Here is a 23736-nt window from a genome sequence, read left to right as displayed (position 1 = left end):
CCTAACATAAAGTATTTTCAGAGAAACTCAGTAGAGCTCCTCAGTGTGCATCCAGTCTGCCTGGGCACTGATTATAAACTGGATTCTGGAGGAGGGGCATAGAGGGAGGAGCCAGTTCACAGCCCTTTGAAAGTCTTAAAGTGCCCATGTCTCCTGTGGATCCCGTCTATACCCCATGGTTCTTGAAGTGTCCCCAGCATCCTCTAGGACGTATGAGAAAAGGGGCAGATGTATTAAGCCCGGAGAAGTGATAAAGCAGTGATAAGTGGAAGGTGATAATTCACCAGCCAATCAGCTCCTAACTGTCATTTTTCAAATCCGAAATGAGTGGCTGCTGTGTTATCACCTTCCACTTATCACTTCTCCAGACTTAATACATCTGCCCCTAAGTTACAAAAGTAGTTATGTGCATGGGTACATGGGTATACAATAATAGCAATCCAGTTATAATGCAAAGGAATGAGGTTTATAATGCCAAGGAAGGTTTATCAATAAACCTCATTCCTTTGCATTATAACCTGATTGCTATTATGAACTGATTGTATGCTGACCGCATGCCAATAATAGCAACAGATAGTCGGGATCCCGGCTGTCAGAATACCGACGTCGGGATCCCGACATGGCCACCATACCACCGCCGGTATACCGGCGAGGTAGGTGATTCCCCCTTTATGGTTGTCTGCGTCACCCATAGAGGGAGAATAGAACCTGTGGCAAGCGTAGCTCGCCACCATGCCTGCAAGGGGCTTTTTTGCGCTCGCCCCCCTGCCATCATTCCTCCGCTCAGGATGCTGATGTCGGGATCCTGACATTCTGCATCCCAGACTTCGGTATCTCATACCAATCCCTTATTATTATATACCCAATTCACGTGCACAGACCCATGCATGTAACATGCTGCTGCTTGTTCTGTCCATAGTGTGTGAGGCCTGGGGACTGTCACAGGGTCTTCTACTCAGACAGGCAGCACACAGGTGTTTGCATGGAGATGCGTAGCTACTGCTTTGAGCTGGGGATAGTCAGTGACTGTCACTGGGTGATGTTGGGGAGAGTCGGTGGATGACAGGCAGGTGGTGATGCTATGGGAGAGGCAGTGGTTGACGCTGGAGAGACGTAGTGTGTAAAGCGCCATACACACTTGCAGATGCATTAAATTTTGACGATCGATCTGAATGATGACCGATCATCGTCCAAATTGACTTGCATTGCAAAGCGACGGCGAACCAATGATTGTTGACCGCGGGGCCGTGCATAGTTCATCATTTGTGCATACACACTGAGCGATATGAATGATTTCTCGTTCATTACTGAACAAGATCGTTCATATCATCCACACACATCAGCAAGTGTGTAGGTCGCTTAAGAAGCAGTGGGTGACGCTGAGGAGAGGCAGGGGGTGACAGGCACTGGGGGATATTATGGCAGAGGCAGTGGGTGACAGCCAATGGGTGAGGCTGGAAAGAGGCAGTGGGTGAAAGGCAATGGGAGAGGCTGGAAAGAGGCAGTGGGTGACGCTATTTAAGAGACAGTGGGTGAAAGGCAATGGGAGAGGCTGGAAAGAGGCAGTGGGTGACGCTATTTAAGAGGCAGTGGGTGAAAGGCAATGGGAGAGGCTGGAAAGAGGCAGTGGGTGACGCTATGGAAGAGGCAGTGGGTGAAAAGCAATGGGAGAGGCTTGAGAGGCAGTGGGTTACAGGCACTGGGTGACTGGGGAGAGGTAGAAGGTTGCAGGGAGACAGAGAGTGAGTGGGTGATGAGAAAAAGGCAGAGGATGATGGGGAGAGGCAGTGGGTAACACTGCATGCTGATCTGCATGCACTACACCCGTCAAACCCAGCAGCTACTGGAACTCCATTTTCTCTATCGTCCTAAGTGGATGCTGGGGTTCCTGAAAGGACCATGGGGGATAGCGGCTCCGCAGGAGACAGGGCACAAAAAAGTAAAGCTTTACTAGGTCAGGTGGTGTGCACTGGCTCCTCCCCCCATGACCCTCCTCCAGACTCCAGTTAGATTTTGTGCCCGAACGAGAAGGGTGCAATCTAGGTGGCTCTCCTAAAGAGCTGCTTAGAGAAAGTTTAGTTTAGGTTTTTTTCTTTACAGTGAGTCCTGCTGGCAACAGGATCACTGCAACGTGGGACTTAGGGGGAAAGTAGTAAACTCACCTGCATGCAGAGTGGATTTGCTGCTTGGCTACTGGACACCATTAGCTCCAGAGGGATCGAACACAGGCCCAGCCGTGGAGTCCGGTCCCGGAGCCGCGCCGCCGACCCCCTTGCAGATGCTGAAGCGTGAAGAGGTCCGGAAACCGGCGGCTGAAGACTCCTCAGTCTTCATAAGGTAGCGCACAGCACTGCAGCTGTGCGCCATTTTCCTCTCAGCACACTTCACTGGGCAGTCACTGAGGGTGCAGAGCGCTGGGGGGGGGCGCTCTGAGAGGCAAATATAAACCTTATACAAGGCTAAAAATACCTCACATATAGCCCATAGGGGCTATATGGAGATATTTAACCCCTGCCTGACTGGAAAAATAGCGGGAGAAGAACCCGCCGAAAAAGGGGCGGGGCCTATCTCCTCAGCACACGGCGCCATTTTCTGTCACAGCTCCGCTGGTCAGAACGGCTCCCAGGTCTCTCCCCTGCACTGCACTACAGAAACAGGGTAAAACAGAGAGGGGGGGCACATTAATGGCTATATATATATATATTAAAGCAGCTATAAGGGAGCACTTAATATAAGGATATCCCTTGTATATATAGCGCTTTGTGGTGTGTGCTGGCAGACTCTCCCTCTGTCTCCCCAAAAGGGCTAGTGGGTCCTGTCTTCATTAGAGCATTCCCTGTGAGTTTGCGGTGTGTGTCGGTACGTGGTGTCGACATGTATGAGGACGATATTGGTGTGGAGGCGGAGCAATTGCCAAATATGCAGATGTCACCCCCCAGGGGGTCGACACCAGAATGGATGCCTTTATTTGTGGAATTACGTGATGGTTTATCTTCCCTTAAACAGTCAGTTGAGGACATGAGGCGGCCGGACAATCAATTAATGCCTGTCCAGGCGCCTCAAACACCGTCAGGGGCTGTAAAACGCCCTTTGCCTCAGTCGGTCGACACAGACCCAGACACGGGCACTGATTCCAGTGACGACGGTAGAAATTCAAACGTATTTTCCAGTAGGGCCACACGTTATATGATTTTGGCAATGAAGGAGACGTTACATTTAGCTGATACTACAGATACCGTAAAACAGGGTATTATGTATGGTGTGAAAAAACTACAAACAGTTTTTCCTGAATCAGAAGAATTAAATGACGTGTGTGATGAAGCGTGGGTTGCTCCTGATAAAAAGTTGATAATTTCAAAAAAGTTATTGGCATTATACCCTTTCCCGCCAGAGGTTAGGGCGCGCTGGGAAACACCCCCTAAGGTGGACAAGGCGCTCACACGCTTATCCAAACAAGTGGCGTTACCCTCTCCTGAGACGGCCGCACTTAAGGATCCATCAGATAGAAAGATGGAAGTTATTCAAAAGAATATATACACACATGCAGGTGTTATACTACGACCAGCTATAGCAACTGCCTGGATGTGCAGTGCTGGAGTAGTTTGGTCAGAATCCCTGATTGAAAATATTGATACCCTAGATAGGGACAATGTTTTACTGTCGTTAGAACAAATAAAGGATGCATTTATCTATATGCGTGATGCACAGAGGGATATTTGCACACTGGCATCTCGGGTGAGTGCTATGTCCATTTCAGCCAGAAGAGCCTTATGGACACGACAGTGGACAGGCGATGCGGATTCAAAACGTCACATGGAGGTTTTGCCGTATAAAGGGGAGGAGTTATTTGGAGTTGGTCTATCAGACTTGGTGGCCACGGCTACTGCCGGGAAATCCACTTTTTTACCTCAAGTCACTCCCCAACAGAGAAAGGCACCGACCTTTCAACCGCAGCCTTTTCGCTCCTACAAAAATAAGAGAGCAAAGGGCTTGTCGTACCTGCCACGAGGCAGAGGAAGAGGGAAGAGACACCAACAGGCAGCTCCTTCCCAGGAACAGAAGCCCTCCCCGGCTCCTGCAAAAACCTCAGCATGACGCTGGGGCCTCTCAAGCGGACTCGGGGACAGTGGGGGGCCGTCTCAAAAATTACAGCGCGCAGTGGGCTCACTCGCAGGTAGACCCCTGGATCCTGCAGATAATATCTCAGGGGTACAGGTTGGAATTAGAGACGGATCCTCCTCATCGTTTCCTGAAGTCTGCCTTACCAACCGTCTCTTCCGAAAGGGAGAGGGTGTTGGAAGCCATTCACAAGCTGTACGCTCAGCAGGTGATAGTCAAAGTACCCCTATTACAACAAGGAAAGGGGTATTATTCCACTCTATTTGTGGTACCGAAGCCGGATGGCTCGGTAAGGCCTATTCTAAATCTGAAGTCCTTGAACCTCTACATAAAAAAGTTCAAGTTCAAGATGGAGTCACTCAGAGCAGTGATAGCGAACCTGGAAGAAGGGGACTTTATGGTATCCTTGGACATCAAGGATGCGTATCTACACGTTCCGATTTACCCCGCACACCAGGGGTACCTCAGGTTCATTGTTCAAAACTGTCACTATCAGTTTCAGACGCTGCCGTTCGGATTGTCCACGGCGCCTCGGGTCTTTACCAAGGTAATGGCCGAGATGATGATTCTTCTTCGAAGAAAAGGCGTATTAGTTATCCCATACTTGGACGATCTCCTAATAAGGGCAAGGTCCAGAGAACAGCTGGAGACAGCTTTAGCACTATCTCAAGAGGTGCTAAGACAACACGGGTGGATTCTGAATATTCCAAAATCCCATTTAATCCCGACAACTCGTCTGCTGTTCCTAGGAATGATTCTGGACACGGTTCAGAAAAAGGTTTTCCTTCCAGAGGAAAAAGCCAAGGAGTTATCCGATCTGGTCAGGAACCTCCTAAAACCAGGAAAAGTGTCAGTACATCAATGCACAAGAGTCCTGGGAAAAATGGTGGCTTCTTACGAAGCAATTCCATTCGGCAGATTCCATGCAAGAATATTCCAAAGGGATCTGTTGGACAAATGGTCAGGGTCGCATCTGCAGATGCACCTGCGAATAACCCTGTCACCAAAGACAAGGGTGTCACTTCTGTGGTGGTTGCAGAAGGCTCACCTATTAGAAGGCCGCAGATTCGGCATTCAGGATTGGATCCTGGTGACCACGGACGCCAGCCTGAGAGGCTGGGGAGCAGTCACACAAGGAAGAAACTTCCAGGGAGTATGGACGAGTCTGGAAAAGTCTCTTCACATAAACATTCTGGAACTAAGAGCAATCTACAATGCTCTAAGCCAGGCGGAACTTCTCCTGCAAGGAAAGCCGGTGTTGATTCAGTCGGACAACATCACGGCGGTCGCCCATGTAAACAGGCAGGGCGGCACAAGAAGCAGGAGTGCAATGGCAGAAGCTGCCAAGATTCTTCGCTGGGCGGAGAATCACGTGATAGCACTGTCAGCAGTGTTCATCCCGGGCGTGGACAACTGGGAAGCAGACTTCCTCAGCAGACACGATCTTCATCCGGGAGAGTGGGGTCTACATCCAGAAGTCTTCAACATGTTAATAGACCGTTGGGAAAGACCAATTGTAGACATGATGGCGTCTCGCCTCAACAAGAAACTGGACAAATATTGCGCCAGGTCAAGAGATCCACAGGCAATAGCTGTGGACGCACTGGTAACTCCTTGGGTGTACCAGTCAGTGTATGTGTTTCCTCCTCTGCCGCTCATACCAAAGGTATTGAAGATCATACGGCAAAGAAGAGTAAGAACAATACTAGTGGTTCCGGATTGGCCGAGAAGGACTTGGTATCCGGAACTTCAAGAGATGCTCACGGACGAACCGTGGCCTCTACCTCTGAGAAGGGACCTGCTACAGCAGGGTCCCTGTCTTTTTCAAGACTTACCGCGGCTGCGTTTGACGGCATGGCGGTTGAACGCCAGATCCTAAAAGGGAAAGGCATTCCAGAAGAAGTCATTCCTACCTTGATTAAGGCACGGAAGGAAGTCACCGTGAAACATTATCACCGCATTTGGCGAAAATATGTAGCGTGGTGCGAGGATCGGAGGGTTCCGACGGAGGAATTCCAACTGGGTCGTTTCCTACATTTCCTGCAATCAGGATTATCTATGGGTCTCAAATTGGGATCCATTAAGGTTCAAATTTCGGCCCTGTCAATATTCTTCCAAAAAGAATTGGCCTCTGTCCCTGAGGTCCAGACTTTTGTCAAGGGAGTACTGCATATACAGCCTCCTGTGGTGCCTCCGGTGGCACCGTGGGATCTAAATGTAGTTTTAGATTTCCTCAAATCCCATTGGTTTGAACCATTGAAAAAGGTGGATTTGAAATATCTCACATTGAAAGTGACTATGTTACTAGCCCTGGCCTCTGCCAGGAGAGTATCTGAATTGGCGGCTTTATCTTATAAAAGTCCTTATCTAATCTTCCATTCGGATAGGGCAGAACTGCGGACTCGTCCGCATTTTCTCCCTAAAGTGGTATCAGCATTTCATCTGAACCAACCTATTGTGGTGCCTGCGGCCACTAGCGACTTGGAGGACTCCAAGTTGTTGGACGTTGTCAGAGCCTTAAAAATATACATTGCAAGGACGGCTGGAGTCAGAAAATCTGACTCGCTGTTTATATTGTATGCACCCAACAAGTTGGGCGCACCTGCTTCTAAGCAGTCGATTGCTCGTTGGATTTGTAACACAATTCAACTTGCACATTCTGTGGCAGGCCTGCCACAGCCTAAAACTGTAAAAGCCCACTCCACAAGGAAGGTGGGCTCATCTTGGGCGGCTGCCCGAGGGGTCTCGGCATTACAACTCTGCCGAGCAGCTACGTGGTCGGGGGAGAACACGTTTGTAAAATTTTACAAATTTGATACCCTGGCAAAGGAGGACCTGGAGTTCTCTCATTCGGTGCTGCAGAGTCATCCGCACTCTCCCGCCCGTTTGGGAGCTTTGGTATAATCCCCATGGTCCTTTCAGGAACCCCAGCATCCACTTAGGACGATAGAGAAAATAAGAATTTACTTACCGATAATTCTATTTCTCGGAGTCCGTAGTGGATGCTGGGCGCCCATCCCAAGTGCGGATTATCTGCAATACTTGTACATAGTTATTGTTAACTAATTCGGGTTATTGTTAAGGAGCCATCTTTAAGAGGCCCTTTCTGTTGTCATACTGTTAACTGGGTTTAGATCACAAGTTGTACGGTGTGATTGGTGTGGCTGGTATGAGTCTTACCCGGGATTCAAAATGCCTCCCTTATTGTGTATGCTCGTCCGGGCACAGTACCTAACTGGAGTCTGGAGGAGGGTCATGGGGGGAGGAGCCAGTGCACACCACCTGACCTAGTAAAGCTTTACTTTTTTGTGCCCTGTCTCCTGCGGAGCCGCTATCCCCCATGGTCCTTTCAGGAACCCCAGCATCCACTACGGACTCCGAGAAATAGAATTATCGGTAAGTAAATTCTTATTATACTTTACCTGTCGAGGCTTCAGTTCCCAGTACCTCACCCCTCTCTCTACCGCAGGTCCTGGAGCCAGTTTCCAGTCTCCTAGCAAATAAATATGCTCTAACCTTACCCGGCCACCGATGCTGGGAACTGCCAACTCCCGGAGTGCACTGCGATGCTTGTCTCCTTTTGTCCTGATGTCACCAGCGATCGCAGGAGGGGGTGATGGTGTTGTGCACCCACCAGTGTGTGTGTGTGTGTGTGGAGGTTTGGGGAGTGAAGTTCATTTTCAGTGACAGGTTCAGCAACACTGAGCAGATAAAAAACATTTGTATATAACCTGCGCAGTTGTGTTAAGCAGCTTCAAATCAAAGTAGTCACATGAAATATAAGATGAGTGCTATTGTGTTTGTGTTTGTTTTTTTTTGTCAACCAATAATGATACAATTTTTAAAATATATAAATCCTATATGGTAAAATTACTGGCATAATAATAACCTTTAATCTTTAAACTCTTTAGTGAATTAGTATAGCGTTAGTCTAATACTGGTGGAATATGGGACTTAGTGGTGAGAAGTGTCATAAGATCCTTTTTCTCTTACGTCCTAGAGGATGCTGGGGACTCCGTAAGGACCATGGGGATAGACTGGCTCCACAGGAGACATGGACACTAAAAAAGAACTTTAGGTATGGGTGTGCACTGGCTCCTCCCTCTATGCCCCTCCTCCAGACCTCAGTTTGATACTGTGCCCAGAGGAGACTGGGTGCATTACAGGGAGCTCTCCTGAGTTTCCTGGAGAAAAGTAATTTGTTAGGTTTTTTATTTTCAGGGAGACCTGCTGGCAACAGGCTCCCTGCATCGTGGGACTGAGGAGAGAGAAGCAGACCTACTTAAATGTTAGGCTCTGCTTCTTAGACTACTGGACACCATTAGCTCCAGAGGGAGTCAGAATGCTGGTCTCCCCTTGCGGTTCGTCCCGAAGCCGCGCCGCCGTCCTCCTCGCAGAGCCGGAAGATAGAAGCCGGGTGAGTATTGGAAGGCAGAAGACTTCAGAGCTTCACTGAGGTAACGCTGCGCGCCATTGCTCCTACACAACACACACAACGCACACTGTTGGGTGCAGGGCGCAGGGGGGGCGCCCTGGGCAGCAATGTTATACCTCTAGGACTGGCTATATAGATATATACACTTTATTTGGTGTTATTTATGAGAATTCCCCGCCAGTTTGTTTAAAAGAGTGTGACCGAAGCCTGCCACTGAGGGGGCGGAGCTTGTTCCTCAGCACTCACCAGCGCCATTTTCTCCAGAGCACACGCTGAGAAGCTGACTCCCCGGACTCTCCCCTGCTGATCACCGGTGACAGAGGGTTTTAAAAAAAGGGGGGGGGGCACATAATTGGCGCAGTGTGTGTGTGTATGTGTGTATGTGTATATATATATATATATATATATATATATATATATGCGCTATATCTGAGTAATTTTTTCCAGGGTTATTGGCGCTGGGTGTGTGCTGGCATACTCTCTTTCTGTCTCTCCAAAGGGCCCTGTGGGGGATCTATCTCCAGATTAGAGATTTCCCTGAGTGTGTGCAGTGTCGGTACGTGCGTGTCGGCATGTCTGAAGTGGAAGGCTCTCCTAGGGATGAGGTGGAGCGCATGAGTGTGGTGTCTCCGTCGGCAACGCCGACACAGGACTGGTTGGATATGTGGAATGTCTTAAATGCAAATGTAAATTTATTGCATAAACGTTTGGACAAAGCAGAGTCCAGGGATTGTACAGGGGGTCATGCCCTGCCTTTCCCTATGTCACAGGGGCCTTCTGGGTCTCAAAAACGCCCACTTTCTCCAGTAGTAGACACAGATACCGACACGGACTCTGAATCCAGTGTCGATTATGATGATGCGAGGTTGCAGCCAAAATTGGCAAAGAGTATTCATTATATGATTATTGCTATAAAGGCTGTACTGCATATTATAGATGACCCCGCTGTACCTAATCCAAGGGTCCACATGTTTAAAGAAAAGAAACCTGAGGTTACCTTTCCACCTTCTTTTGAATTAAATGAGTTATTTGAAAGTGCTTGGGAAACTCCAGACAAGAAACTGCAGATTCCCAAAAGGATTCTTATGGCGTGTCCTTTCCCGATCAAGGACAGGATACGGTGGGAATCCTCCCCAAGGGTGGACAGGACAAAGCGTTGACGTGCCTTTCCAAAAAGGTGGAGCTGCCGTCTCAGGGATCCTGCTGATCGCAAGCAGGAGACTACCTTGAAGTCAATTTACACACATACTGGTACTTTACTCAGACCGGCAATAGCGTCGGCTTGGGTTTGTAGCGCTGTAATAGCGTGGACCGATACCTTATCTGCTGATTTTGATACGATGGATAAGGAAACTATTTTGTTGACCCTGGTCCATATTAAGGATGCGGTCCTTTATATGAGAGAGGCTCAGAGGGATGTGGGCATACTGGGATCCAGAGCGAACGCTATGGTGATTTCTGCCAGGCGAGCACTGTGGACCCGACAGTGGACAGGTGATGCAGACTCGAAACGGCATATGGAGGTTTTGCCTTACAAGGGTGAGGAACTGTTTGGGGAAGGCCTCACGGACCTAATTTCCACGGCTACGCCGGGTAAATCAGCTTTTTTACCTTATGTTTTCTCACAGCCTAAGAAAGCACCACATTATCAGATGCAGTCCTTTCGGTCGCATAAATCCAAGAGAGCTCGGGGATCTTCCTTTCTTGCCAGAGGTAAGGGCAAGGGGAAAAAGCTGCCAGCTACAGCCAGTTCCCAAGAACAGAAGGCCTCCCCAACTTCTACTAAATCCACCGCATGACGCTGGGGCTCCGCTGGGGGAGTACGCTCCAGTGGGGACACGTCTTTGTCTTTTCAGCCAAGTCTGGGTTCACTCTCGGGTGGATCCCTGGGCAATAGACATTGTTTCCCAGGGGTACAAGCTGGAATTCGAAGAGGTGCCTCCTCGCCGGTTTTTCAAATCGGTACTACCGACTTCTTCCCCAGAGAGGGAAGTAGTTTTGGCAGCAATTCAAAAGTTGTGCCTTCAACAAGTGGTGGTCGAAGTTCCCCTGCTGCAGCGGGGGATGGGCTATTACTCAACCCTGTTTGTGGTCCCGAAACCGGACGGTTCGGTCAGACCCATTCTGAATTTAAAATCCTTAAACCTATACTTAAAGAGGTTCAAGTTCAAGATGGAATCGCTCAGAGCGGTCATCGCAAGCCTGGAAGGGGGAGATTATATGGTGTCCCTGGACATAAAGGATTCATACCTTCATGTCCCCATATATCAACCTCATCAGGCGTTCCTGAGATTTGTTGTGCAGGATTGTCATTACCAATTTCAGACGTTGCCGTTTGGGCTTTCCACGGCCCCGAGGATTTTTACCAAATTAATGGCGGAAATGATGGTGCTCCTGCGCAAGCAGGGGGTCACAATTATCCCATACTTGGACGATCTCCTGATAAAAGCGAGATCGAGAGAACAGTTGCTGGACAGCGTATCACTCTCCCTGAGGGTATTGCAAAAACACTGTTGGATTCTCAATCTACCGAAGTCACAGTTAGTTCCAACGACCCGATTGCCTTTCTTAGGCATGATTCTGGACACGGAACGGAAGAAGGTCTTTCTCCCGATGGAAAAGGCCCAGGAACTTCAGAGCTTGGTCAGAGACCTGTTAAAGCCAGACAGGGTGTCGGTACATCACTGCACTCGAGTTCTGGGAAAAATGGTTGCGTCTTACGAGGCCATTCCATTCGGCAGGTTCCATGCAAGTACTTTTCAGTGGGACCTTCTGGACAAGTGGTCCGGGTCACATCTACAGATTCATCAGATGATCCGCCTGTCCCCCAGGGCCAGGGTATCTCTCCTGTGGTGGCTGCAGAGTGCTCACCTTCTAGAGGGTCGCAGGTTCGGCATTCAGGACTGGGTTCTGGTAACCACGGACGCGAGCCTCCGAGGATGGGGAGCAGTCACACAGGGAAGAAACTTCCAAGGTCTGTGGTCAAACCAGGAGGCTTGTCTACACATCAACATACTGGAATTAAGGGCCATATACAACGGCCTTCGTCAAGCGGAGACTTTGCTTCGAGGTCTACCGGTTCTGATTCAGTCAGACAACATCACAGCAGTGGCACATGTAAACCGCCAAGGTGGCACAAGGAGCAGAGTGGCAATGGCAGAAGCCTCAAAGATTCTTCGATGGGCGGAGAGTCATGTAAGCGCTCTGACAGCAGTCTTCATTCCGGGAGTGGACAACTGGGAAGCAGACTTCCTAAGCAGACACGATCTGCATCCAGGAGAGTGGGGACTTCATCAGGAAGTCTTTGCAGAGATTGCAAGTCAGTGGGGACTGCCTCAAATAGACATGATGGCTTCACGCCTCAACAAGAAACTTCCGAGATATTGCGCCAGGTCAAGGGACCCTCAGGCGGTTGCAGTGGACGCTCTGGTGACACCGTGGGTATTTCAGTCGGTCTATGTGTTCCCTCCTCTTCCTCATCTCAAAGATACTGAGAATCATAAGACGAAGAGGGATTCAGACAATTCTCATTGTTCCAGATTGGCTTCGAAGGGCCTGGTATCCGGATCTGAAGGAAATGCTCACAGAAGATCCGTGGCCTCTTCCTCTCAGGGAAGACCGGTTACAACAAGGGCCCTGTCTGTTCCAGGACTTACCGCGACTGCGTTTGAAGGCATGGCGGTTGAACGCAGGATCCTAGCGGAGAAGGGCATTCCTGATGAGGTCATTCCTACTCTGATAAAGGCTAGGAAGGAGGTGACATCGAAACATTATCACCGGATCTGGAGGAAGTATGTGTCTTGGTGCGAAGCCAAGACTGCTCCTCCGGAAGAATTCCATATGGGCCGTTTTCTCCACTTCCTGCAAACTGGAGTGAATTTGGGCCTAAAGTTAGGCTCCATTAAGGTTCAGATTTCGGCCCTATCCATTTTCTTTCAAAAGGAATTGGCTTCTCTTCCAGAAGTGCAGACGTTCGTGAAAGGGGTGCTGCATATCCAGCCTCCTTTTGTGCCTCCAGTGGCACCATGGGACCTTAATGTGGTGTTACAGTTTCTTAAGTCTCACTGGTTTGAACCTCTTCAAAAAGTTGAATTGAAGTATCTCACTTGGAAGGTGGTCATGTTATTGGCCTTGGCTTCGGCGCGGCGAGTGTCGGAGTTGGCGGCTTTGTCTCCCAAAAGCCCTTATCTGATTTTCCATGTGGATAGAGCGGAGTTGCGGACTCGCCCTCAATTTTTGCCTAAGGTGGTTTCTTCTTTTCATATGAACCAACCTATTGTGGTGCCTGTGGCTACAAGGGACGTGGAGGATTCAGAGTCCCTGGATGTGGTCAGGGCATTGAAAATTTATGTGGCCAGAACGGCTCGGGTTAGGAAAACAGAGGCCCTGTTTATCCTGTATGCAGCCAACAAAGTTAGCGCTCCTGCTTCTAAGCAGACTATTGCTCGCTGGATCTGTAACACGATTCAGCAGGCTCATTCTACGGCTGGATTGCCGTTACCGAATTCGGTATAGGCCCATTCCACTAGAAAGGTGGGCTCTTCTTGGGCGGCTGCCCGAGGCGTCTCGGCATTACAACTTTGCTGAGCGGCGACTTGGTCAGGTACAAACACTTTTGCAAAATTCTACAAGTTTGATACCTTGGCTGAGGAGGACCTCATGTTTGCTCATTCGGTGCTGCACAGTCATCCGCACTCTCCCGCCCTTTTTGGAGCTTTGGTATAATTTCCATGGTCCTTACGGAGTCCCCAGCATCCTCTAGGACGTAAGAGAAAATAAGATTTTAAACCTACCGGTAAATCTTTTTCTCCTAGTCCGTAGAGGATGCTGGGCGCCCATCCCAGTGCGGACAACATTCTGCTAGACTTGTATATAGTTGTTGCTTACATAATGGTTATGTTTCAGTTTGGATCAGTCTTGGACTGATACTGTTTTGTTTCATACTGTTGACTGGTTCGTATATACCATGTTATACGGTGTGAATGGTGTGGCTGGTATGAATCTTGCCCTTGGATTTCCAAAATACTTTCCTCGTATTGTTCGTCTCCTCTGGGCACAGTTTCTCTAACTGAGGTCTGGAGGAGGGGCATAGAGGGAGGAGCCAGTGCACACCCATACCTAAAGTTCTTTTTTAGTGCCCATGTCTCCTGTGGAGCCCGTCTATTCCCCATGGTCCTTACGGAGTCCCCAGCATCCTCTACGGACTAGGAGAAAAAGATTTACCGGTAGGTTTAAAATCCTTATTTTTTTTGTTCTTTGCAGATCACATGAAAGGACTACGAGCTCCCCTCTTGAAGCGAAGATTGCAGTGTTGGTATGCTATTTGTATTATAACTTTGTAGCCTTCACTTAAAAGGACACTAACGTCAACATTGTGTGTTCAATCTGTTTTTAACTATAGAATGGTTGATCACCAGACTTAGGTTTCCATCAAAGCTTGCACTATTCATTGTGCTGGCCACACTTACTGCAGGTTTGGCACCAAGACAGTAATGTAAACATATTGGTAAATGTGATTAGAAGATGATTGTTGTTCTCCTGTGCACCATCTCCCTCTGACCACACCAAATGGCAGCAATAAAGATGGAAAGATCTAGCTGTGTAGACGGTGGTATGCATTTTGTCCAGTTGTGTTCCTAATCCTGGCGCGCTGGCCAAGCAGGAAGATTGGCTTTTGTGAGCAGCACTAGGTTCTATTGCTACATAGCTGAAATGGTTATCTGTTACCTCAGCCAGGTTAATGTACTGAATGGAGCAAACTGGCACCACGTTGGGCTATAGATCCTGTGGATGTGCATGCAGAGTTTCTGAATCAAATAGCAATTTACATTTTAGTTTTGTATAATTGATAATTAAATATTAACAATTTGTTTTTAAGCTTAAAGAAAACAGAAATTTATGTTTTATCATTGGAAATTGTTTCCCTTAAATTGAACGTAAATAACAGCCAAACCAGCTGTTCGTACCAAGTTCGTAATCCATGAATGCTTCTCATAATTGAAAATGTCTCACTTTGTTTTTCTATATTTTATAGCCTGAAGGTTTACTTGTATTGTTCTCCAGTCACAAAGGAACTGCTGCTAACAAATCAAAAGTATGCATTTTGGGAATCTCGCATAGTAAGTATACTGTACACTACTGTTCTTCTGCTATGTATTTTTCTTTTAAACATTGCAACAAATGCTGGGAATTTCCATGTATTTACTGTCCATGCTTTCATAAAACATATTCGGAAAATAGTGCAGTATAGGAACCTATTGCCTGTGTTGTGGTGTCTATGATGTGCACAGGCAGCTGTGATGTCTGCAGTATGGCTATTGCAGAAACAAAATGGTGCCTGTATTGCTTTATTGCAGGAAGTCCCAACCCACTTACATCATTGCTGTGGGTGGTCTTCAGTATGCCGAATGTCGGATCCCGGTGCACAGTATACCGGCGCTGGAATCCCGACACCCGGCATACCGACAGATGTTCTCCCTCGTGGGGGTCCACGACCCCCCTGGAGGGAGAATAAATAGCGTGCACCGTGCCCGCAAGGGGCTCCTTTGCGCTCGCCATGCTGTCGGTATGCCGGCGGATGGGCTCCCGGCGCCGGTATGCTGGTCGCCGGGAGCCCGGCCACCGGCATACCATACTACACCCCATTGCTGTGTGTGTAAACAGTATTGTTGGCATTGCACAGAGATAAATGGATCTGTTTCTGTTCCACTATTTTCTCCAAGTTTGTAGTTAACATGTCTTTTATTAGAAAGTGTCTCTGTGTTTATAATGAAATAAGCCTTTATAAAAAAAAACGTAACCCATTTGCTGGTTTAAGCATGGCAGGATGTTTGACCTGTACACACATTTCAGACGGGTGTAGTATGGTATGCCGGCTGTCGGGGTCCCGGCGCACGGCATACTGGCGCCGGAATCCCGACTACCGACAGCGTGGCGAGCACAAATGAGCCCCTTGCAGGCACGGTGGCTCGATTCTCCCTCCAGGGAGGTCGTGGACCCCCAAGAGGGAGAAACTGTGTCGGTATGCCGGCTGTTGGGATTCCGGCGGCAGTATACTGTGCGCCGGGACCCCGACAGCCGACAAACTGAAGACCACCCATTTCAGACAGGTGAAACCGGTGGTCAGTAATGATGATTTGTTCTTTGTGTTTAGAGAGCAATTGAAGTGGATACTCCAACTCAGATTTATTTGATTGATGAAGCTACTGATGAAGTAAGTATTTGTTTATTGTTGTTTGTTCTCTTGCTAATTTCTCTTACGTCCGTAGAGGATGCTGGGTTCCACATTAGTACCATGAGGTATAGACTGGTCCACTAGGAGCCATGGGCACTTTAAGAGTTTAATAGTCGGCTGGCTTCCCCCCTCTATGCCCCTCCTACCAGACTCCGTTTAGAAAATGTGCCCGGAGGAGCCGGTCACAGCTAGGGTAGCTCCCATAGGAGTTTTTCTCCTTTCTTTTTTTTTTTTTTTTTAGTTAGGCACAGGGAGGCTGCTGGCAACAGCCTCCCTGCTTCATGGGGGGTAGTGTCCAACCCTCTGAGGTTAATGGCCACTATATCCGCTGACAGGATACTGAGCTACTGAGGGTGTCGATCGCTCGCTCCCGCAGCACTGCCACCACCCTCTAACAGAGTCAGAAGACGTAGGTGGTGAGTTGGACACCGGTGACCCGACAAGCGGGAATCTAGTGAGAATGGCAGCATCAGTGTGGGAGCGCAGCGCTGAGGCTGCGCTCCGGAGGGCTCAGAGGCACAGAGGTGTGACGCTGTGAGGGGCGCCCTGGGCCAGCGCAGACACCCTTACACTGGTCACAGAAGCTATCAGGGGCACTGTACTGCTGCTAGCATTGATTACCTCAGGCTAGTATAATCTTTAAAAATGCGGGAAGATGCGCCATTTTAGGGGGCGGAGCTTCTCCTCAGAGCGAATCCAGCAGCTCACCAGCGCCATTTTCTCCCTGCAGATCACGTACAAAGGCGCTGACCCTCCACGTAACTCCAGCTTATCCTGTGCGGTACCAGGGGGATATAGAAGGGGGTGTAGGGGAGTGTACATTGCTGTGTAGGCTATTAAGGTTGCACAGTCGGCGCCAGGCAATTATCTACTGGGGCGCTGTGTGGGCTGGCTCCATAACTGTGTCACTCTGAAGATACTTGGGGGAAACTGTGTCTGACATTTTCCTGTGTGTGTGTGTGCGTGCTATATATTTCACATTACAATGTCTAGGCACTCTGTATCTTGTGCTGCAGAGTATGTATCTTCTCCAGAAGGTCCATTCCATGTACTCCAGAATGCAATACACTGTCTCAGCCCTCTGAACCCGAACCCAAGTGGGTGGCTTCTATTAAGGGGATGATATCCCAGATTTCATCTAGGATAGCTCATTTGAGACTTTTAAAACCTGTGTTTCAATCTGTGGACGTTTTGTTGTATTCATCTCCCACTACCTCATCTATGTCCCCTGGTATATGCCCCAAAAAGCGTGCTCTTGCCCAGGTAATGCAAGTCGACACAGATACCGACTCTGATACGGGTGACCGTGATGGGGACATTCTGGGGGGGGAGGCATCCCTTGCTAAAGGGGTGCAGCTAATGATTGAGGCCATTCGGGATGTTTTACACATTACTGACAAGGTACCTGAACAGGTCGAGGAGGCTTTCTTTACAGACAATAAAAAAGTCCCCCTTACCTTTCCTGCGTCTAGGGAATTTAAATGCAATATTTGAAAAATCCTGGGAAAACCCAGAGAAAAAATTCCAGATTCCAAAGAGAGTTCTGATTGCTTTTCCTTTCCTTGAAGAGGATAGGAAAAAGTGGGAAAACCCTCCTATAGTAGACGCTTCTGTTTCTAGATTGTCTAAAAAGGTGGTTTTACCTGTCTCTGGGTCTACCGCTTTGATATAACCGGCAGACCACAAGTTTGAGACTACACTCAAATCCATATACACTGCTTCAGACGTGGCGCTTAGCCCCACTATTGCTTGTGCATGGATTTCTAAAGCCATAGTAAAGTGGTCAGGCACGTTACTAGAGGATTTAGATACTATGGATAGAAGTGACATTGAAATGTTTTTACGTCACATACAGAATTCTGCGGGTTTCATGGTGGAGGCCATGAAGGACCTTGGTAATCTGACTGAATGGACATCTTCCATGGCTGTCTCGGCACGCAGGGGACTCTGGCTGCGCCAGTGGTCTGCGGATGCGGAATCCAAGAAGAGTGTGGAGAACCTACCCTTCACAGGTCAGGCTTTATTTGGGGAAGCTTTGGATGCTTGGATCTCCACGGCAACCGTGGGTAAGTCAACCTTTCTTCCCTCAGCCACTCCGACGCCAAAGAAATCCTTCTCTGCATCTACAATGCAGTCCTTTCGGACCGCAAAGGGTATGAAGTCCAAGTCCCCTTCCACCTTCTTCAGAGGTGGTCGGGGAAAATCCAGAAAACCTGCACCGGCAGGTTCCCAGAAACAGAAACCTGGGTTCTGTTTCCTCAAAATCCTCAGCATGACGGTGGACCTCCCAGCCTGGGGGTCGGGCAGGTGGGAGCACGTCTAAAAATTTTCAGTCAGGTCTGGGCGTCCTCAGGCCTGGACCCCTGGGTACAAGATATCGTAACTCAGGGGTACAGACTAGAGTTTCAAGAGCTCCCACCTCACAGATTTTTCAAATCGGGCTTACCAGCTTTGCTGACAGAAAGGCTATCTTACAAGACACCATTCAAAAATTGGAAAAGGCAAATGTCATTATTCCAGTTCCATCTCACCTGGAAAACAAGGGTTACTACTCAAACCTTTTTGTGGTGCCGAAGCCAGACTGTTCGGTCGGACCAATATTGAACCTCCAATCGTTAAATCCATATTTGAGGCAATTCAAGTTCAAGATGGAATCTCTGAGAGCGTTGATCTCAGGTCTGGAGGAGGGGGAATTCCTGGTATCCTTGGATATCAAGGATGCATACCTTCACATTCCTATTTGGCCGCCACACCAGGCTTATCTCAGGTTTGCGCTGTTGGACTGTCACTATCCGTTCCAGGCGCTGCCATTCGGCCTATCCACGGCACAGAGGGTGTTCACCAAGGTAGTGGAAGAGATGATGCTTCTGCTCCGCAAGCAGGGTGTGAACATAATTCCATATCTGGACGATCTGCTGATAAAAGCATCGTCCAGGGAGTTGTTGTTGCAGTCCATTGCTCTCACGACTCGACTGCTTCGGGCTCATGGTTAGATCCTGAATCTTCCAAAGCATCATTTGGAGCCGATAAGAAAACTGTCCTTCCTGGGGATGATTCTCGACACTGAAGTGCAGAGGGTGTTTCTACCGGTGGAAAAAGCATTGGTGATCCAATCAATGGTCTGGGATGTCCTGAAGCCAGACCGAGTATCGGTTCATCAGTGCATTTGCCTTCTGGGGAAGATGGTTGCCTTCTACGAGGCTCTACAGTACAGAAGATTTAATGCACGGTCTTTCCAGCTGGATCTCCTGGACAAATGGTCAGGATCTCATCTTCGCATGCACCAGACAATACGTCTGTCGCCGAAAGCCAGAATCTCTCTCCTCTGGTGGCTGCAGACTTCTCACCTACTGGAGGGCTGCAGTTTCGGGATTCAGAAATGGATTCTTCTAACCACGGATGCAAGTCTCAGAGGTTGGGGAGCAGTCACTCAAGGGGAAAACTTCCAAGGAAGGTAGTCGTCTGGAATCCATACTTCCAATAAACATTCTGGAACTAAGAGCCGTGTACAACGGTCTTCTACATGCGGCACATCTTCTAAAAGATCAAGCCATTCAAGTTCAGTCAGACAATGTAACGATAGTGGCCTACATAAACCGACAAAGCAGAACGAAAAGCAGAGCTGCAATGTCAGAGGTAACCAGAATCATCCTCTGGGCGGAAACACGCGCGGTCAGTAATCTTCATTCTGGGAGTAGACGACTGGGAAGCGGACTTTCTCAGCAGACACGATCTACATCCAGGAGAGTGGGGCCTCCACCCAGAGGTGTTCGCAGAGGTGACAAGCCTTTGGGGCATTCCTCAAATAGACATGATGGCCTCACGCCTCAACAAGAAGCTTTGGAGGTATTGTTCCAGGTCGAGGGACCCACAGGCAGTGGCAGTGGATGCCCTGGTAATTCCGTGGGTGTTCAAGTCAGTGTATGTGTTTCCTCCACTTCCACTCATCCCAAGGATAATCAAAAAAACAAGAGTTCAGGCGATCCTCATTGCTCCAGACTGGCCAAGAAGGGCTTGGTATGCGGATCTTCTGGAGTTACTGCTGGAAGATCTGAGGCCTCTTCCTCTTCGAGAGGACCTTCTACAACAGGGACCGTTCGCTTATCAAGACTTACCACGGCTACGTTTGACGGCATGGAGGTTGAACGCCAGATCTTACCTCGGAAAAAGCATTCCGAAAAGTTATTCCTACCCTGATACAGGCTAGGAAAGGAGTAACGTCTAAACATTGCCATCGCATTTGGAAAAAGTGTGTGTCTTGGTGTGAATCCAAGAAGTTTCCTACGGTAGAGTTTCAACTTGGGCAGTTTCTTCTCTTTCTGCAAGCAGGTGTGGATGTGGGCCTACGTTTGGGCTCCATAAAAGTCCAGACTTCGGCCTTGTCCATTTTCTTTCAGAAACAGTTGGCTTCCCTCCCTGAGGTTCAGACTTTCTTGAAAGGGGTGCTACACGTCCAGCCTCCCTATGTGCCTTCTACGGCACCTTGGGATCTTAACGTGGTGTTGCAGTTCCTGCAATCGGATTGGTTGAGCCTTTACAGGAGGTTGAGGTCAAGTTTCTTAGTTGGAACGCGGTTACACTGTTGGCATTAGCTTCTGCTAGGCGTGTGTCTGAATTGGGGGCATTGTCCTATAAGAACCCCTACTTGATTTTCCATAAAGATAGAGCTGAGCTCAGGACGCGTTAGCAATTTATTCCAAAGGTTGTGTCGGCTTTTCTTATCAACCAACCTATTGTGGTGCCAGTGGCTACTGACTGCTCAATTACCTCAAAGTCCTTGGATGTTGTGAGGGCTTTGAGGATTTATGTGAAGAGGACTTCACGTTACAGAAAGTCGGACTCTCTTTTTTTCCTTTTATGATCCCAACAAGATGATTGGGTTTCCTGCTTCTAAGCAGATGATTTCTCGGTGGATCCGGTTCACTATCCAGCATGCTTATTCTACGGCAGGCTTGCCGTGTCCAAAATCTGTTAAGGCCCACTCTACTCATAAAGTGGGTTCTTCCTGGGCGGCTGACCGGGGTGTCTTGGCTTTACAACTTTACTGAGCAGCAACTTAGTCAGGGTCGAACACGTTTGCTAAGTTCTACAAGTTCAATACTTTGGCCTCTAAGGACCTAAAGTTTGGTCAATCTGTTCTGCAGGAGCCTCCGCGCTCTCCCTCCCGTACTGGGAGCTTTGGTACATCCCCATGGTACTAATGTGGACCCCAGCATCCTCTAGGACGTAAGAGAAAATAGGATTTTGGTTACCTACCGGTAAATCCGTTTCTCGTAGTCCGTAGAGGATGCTGGGCGCCCGCCCAGCGCTTCGTTTTCCTGCAGTTGTTACTTGGTTCAGTACTGCTTTGTTACTTGGTTAAGTACTGCTGTTCAGCTGTTAATGAATTGTTTCAAGCTGGTTAGCTTGGTTTGCCTTGTATGTGTGAGCTGGTGTGAATCTCACCACTATCTGTGTATTTCCTTCTCTTGAAGTATATCCATCTCCTCGGGAACAGTTTCTAGACTGAGACTGGTAGGAGGGGCATAGAGGGAGGAGCCAGCCCACATTATTAAACTCTTAAAGTGCCCATGGCTCCTAGTGGACCCGTCTATACCCCATGGTACTAATGTGGACCCCAGCATCCTCTATGGACTACGAGAAAAGGATTTACCGGTAGGTAATTAAAATCCTATTTTGCTTGCTAATTGGTTACAACATGTCAGTAAATTTACTAACCGTGCATATTTTGGCAAACTTTTGTCTGTTGGCAAAAAGAAAATAAAAGATTAAGATCAGTAAAAAATGTAAGATGTGTATTAGATGGCATTCCCCACAGCAATGCTAATAAACACTGGTTGATTTTCAGTCTGTACGTGCAGATTCAGTTATGGGCACGTTGTCTGAAAGCCGTTGTGAGCAGAATACGCCTACTGTAATGCATGACACATGTATGTGCATAACACAAATCTGATCTTTTATGTCCATTTTTCCACTAAATGCATTGAAAAATGACGTATTTCAGCATAAATGTTTCCCATTAGTAAATCTTTATATAAATGTAAAAAACTCTGACATTAGTAATCCTATCGAGAATCCACCCACAGATGCTGGAGGTGACACTCTAAATGCCAAGCTTGCCATCTTATAACTACTGCACCCAGAAATCATCTTTAGGGCGGTATTCAATTAAGCCGCCCCAGGCTACCCAATTAGCCATGATGCCAGCACTTATCCGAGATTTTGTATCACCTACCTTATGCAGGCGAAACCAAATCCGCAAAAGCAGGCTTATTTTTCCCAGTCGCAGCCGTGGAAACATACGGGCCTACAGCATTTTGCGGATCCTATGTGTTTTCAGTTGAATATCCCTCTTACAGTTAAGACTGCTCTGCGCATATTTCTCGGTCGTATTGTGTGTGTGTGTCTTCTGGAAGTAATAATGAAACATTTGTAAAGGAGATGATTTGAAAAGAAAAATATTTTATTTTGTAAAATACATTTAATTTCTCTTGCAGAAAGAAGCTGTTTTGGTCACACTTTTACCAGCGGGTCACTGTCCAGGCTCTGTAATGTAACATACTCCGTAATGCTTTTTACTATGTCTGCTCTATTTAAACAATATTGTTTCCCTTTTGTCTTTTTTTTTTTAAGTCGAACTGAGATGGTCGGAAATGGGGCCAAAACCTGTCGAATTTGGCCCCGTTTCCCTCAGAAGTACGTGAATCGGCAGCTATACCGCCAATTCACGTACTATTCGACAAGTCAAATTCCCTGACTTTTCGAAAAAAAAAGAAAAAAAAAAAGCTGGGGGCTGAATAGGTCGGAACCCCTTCTGACCTGAAAAAGTAAAAAACTGACATCTTTTTCGACAAGACGGCAGTTTCGACCTTGATTGAATATACCCCTACGAGTTTAAAATGTCCTATTTGTGTGTCAGTGTTTTATGTTGCCGATAAAAACAGGAAGAGGCCCCCAATGAAAGTGTAGGTTTTGTCTCTCAGAGTGAGGGATACAAGCTGTTTTATAGCCACAGTAACAGCAAGTGTGCAGGTGTTTGTAGCTACAAGTTTTGTTGTTTAAACAGTTATTATTTTTTTATTTAAAAATACCATCTTTACCACTGAAAGTGGGAGTTCATTTCGGTGCATTTACACTTTGCAGGACAACCGTATGAAGTTGAACTGATCACTTTGCTTTTCACGGTGTGCTTTGTATTGATTTTATACCTATATATAAATGTAGGTTGGAATTCATATATTCATCTTGTTGCATGATACACCCAGGGCCGGCAACAGAAATCTTGGGGCCCTGTACAGTGATATCTCTGGGACCCCCGCAGTCTGTTTCTCCCCAATGAGTCCATGCTGCATTCCCATCCCTCCCCCACCCCATCCCAAAGCCCTGTATACCCTCACCAAGGCACTCTTACGTCGTAGAGAGACTCACCTGAATTGCACTCCCCAGTACCCAGACCCGAACACCGCACAGCAGACCCCCTCCAGAAGAGTCTGGTGCAGGGCATGGGAATCCTGGCCAGCAGAGCTGCAGCCATGTCCCGTAACTGCACACTCGTGCCGCACAGCCACTGTGTGCAAGAGGCTCCTGTCACTCTGAGGCTGTGTCCACGCTGCCCACAGCTCGCTGCCCTATTTGGACAAGACGGCTCAAATCCCTGCTGGGCACTAAGTGGTGTAGCCCTGGGGCCCCTCTTATCCTTGGGGCCCCATACAAGTGTCCCTGCTGGCCCTGTATACACCTACCAGTGTCTTTATCGCCGTTCTATTTATTGCTCTCTGAGGCTTGATAAATCTGGGCCTTAGTGACTGTTGGTTTTGATTCAGGTACAGATATTATTATTATTATTATTATTAATAATGCATTTTATTTATTAGGTGCCTCAAAGTGTATGCAACTACAGGTTCACTATACTTGCTTAATATTTTGTTTACTATAAGTCTTCATTGCT

General features: G+C 48.0%; 1 protein-coding gene across 3 annotated transcripts in view; it reads left to right on the top strand.

Annotated features, from left to right (window-relative positions):
* The window catches only part of DCLRE1C (DNA cross-link repair 1C), a 221405-nt gene that overhangs the window by 144591 nt on the left and 53078 nt on the right, over positions 1–23736 (top strand). For 2 of the 3 annotated variants that reach the window (XM_063926920.1, XM_063926919.1), the window contains exons 2-5: positions 13817–13868; positions 14589–14673; positions 15708–15767; positions 22286–22341. In XM_063926920.1, coding sequence (XP_063782990.1) covers positions 13822–13868; positions 14589–14673; positions 15708–15767; positions 22286–22341 — 248 coding nt within the window. In that variant the 5' untranslated portion in view covers positions 13817–13821. Of the gene's footprint in view, positions 1–13816; positions 13869–14588; positions 14674–15707; positions 15768–22285; positions 22342–23736 lie in introns of those variants that run through there. The other variant, XM_063926921.1, reaches the window with a different exon arrangement.

Source organism: Pseudophryne corroboree, chromosome 6, assembly GCF_028390025.1.
Source record: "Pseudophryne corroboree isolate aPseCor3 chromosome 6, aPseCor3.hap2, whole genome shotgun sequence".
NCBI lineage: Eukaryota > Metazoa > Chordata > Amphibia > Anura > Myobatrachidae > Pseudophryne > Pseudophryne corroboree.
This window is presented reverse-complemented; position numbering and strand designations above follow the sequence as displayed.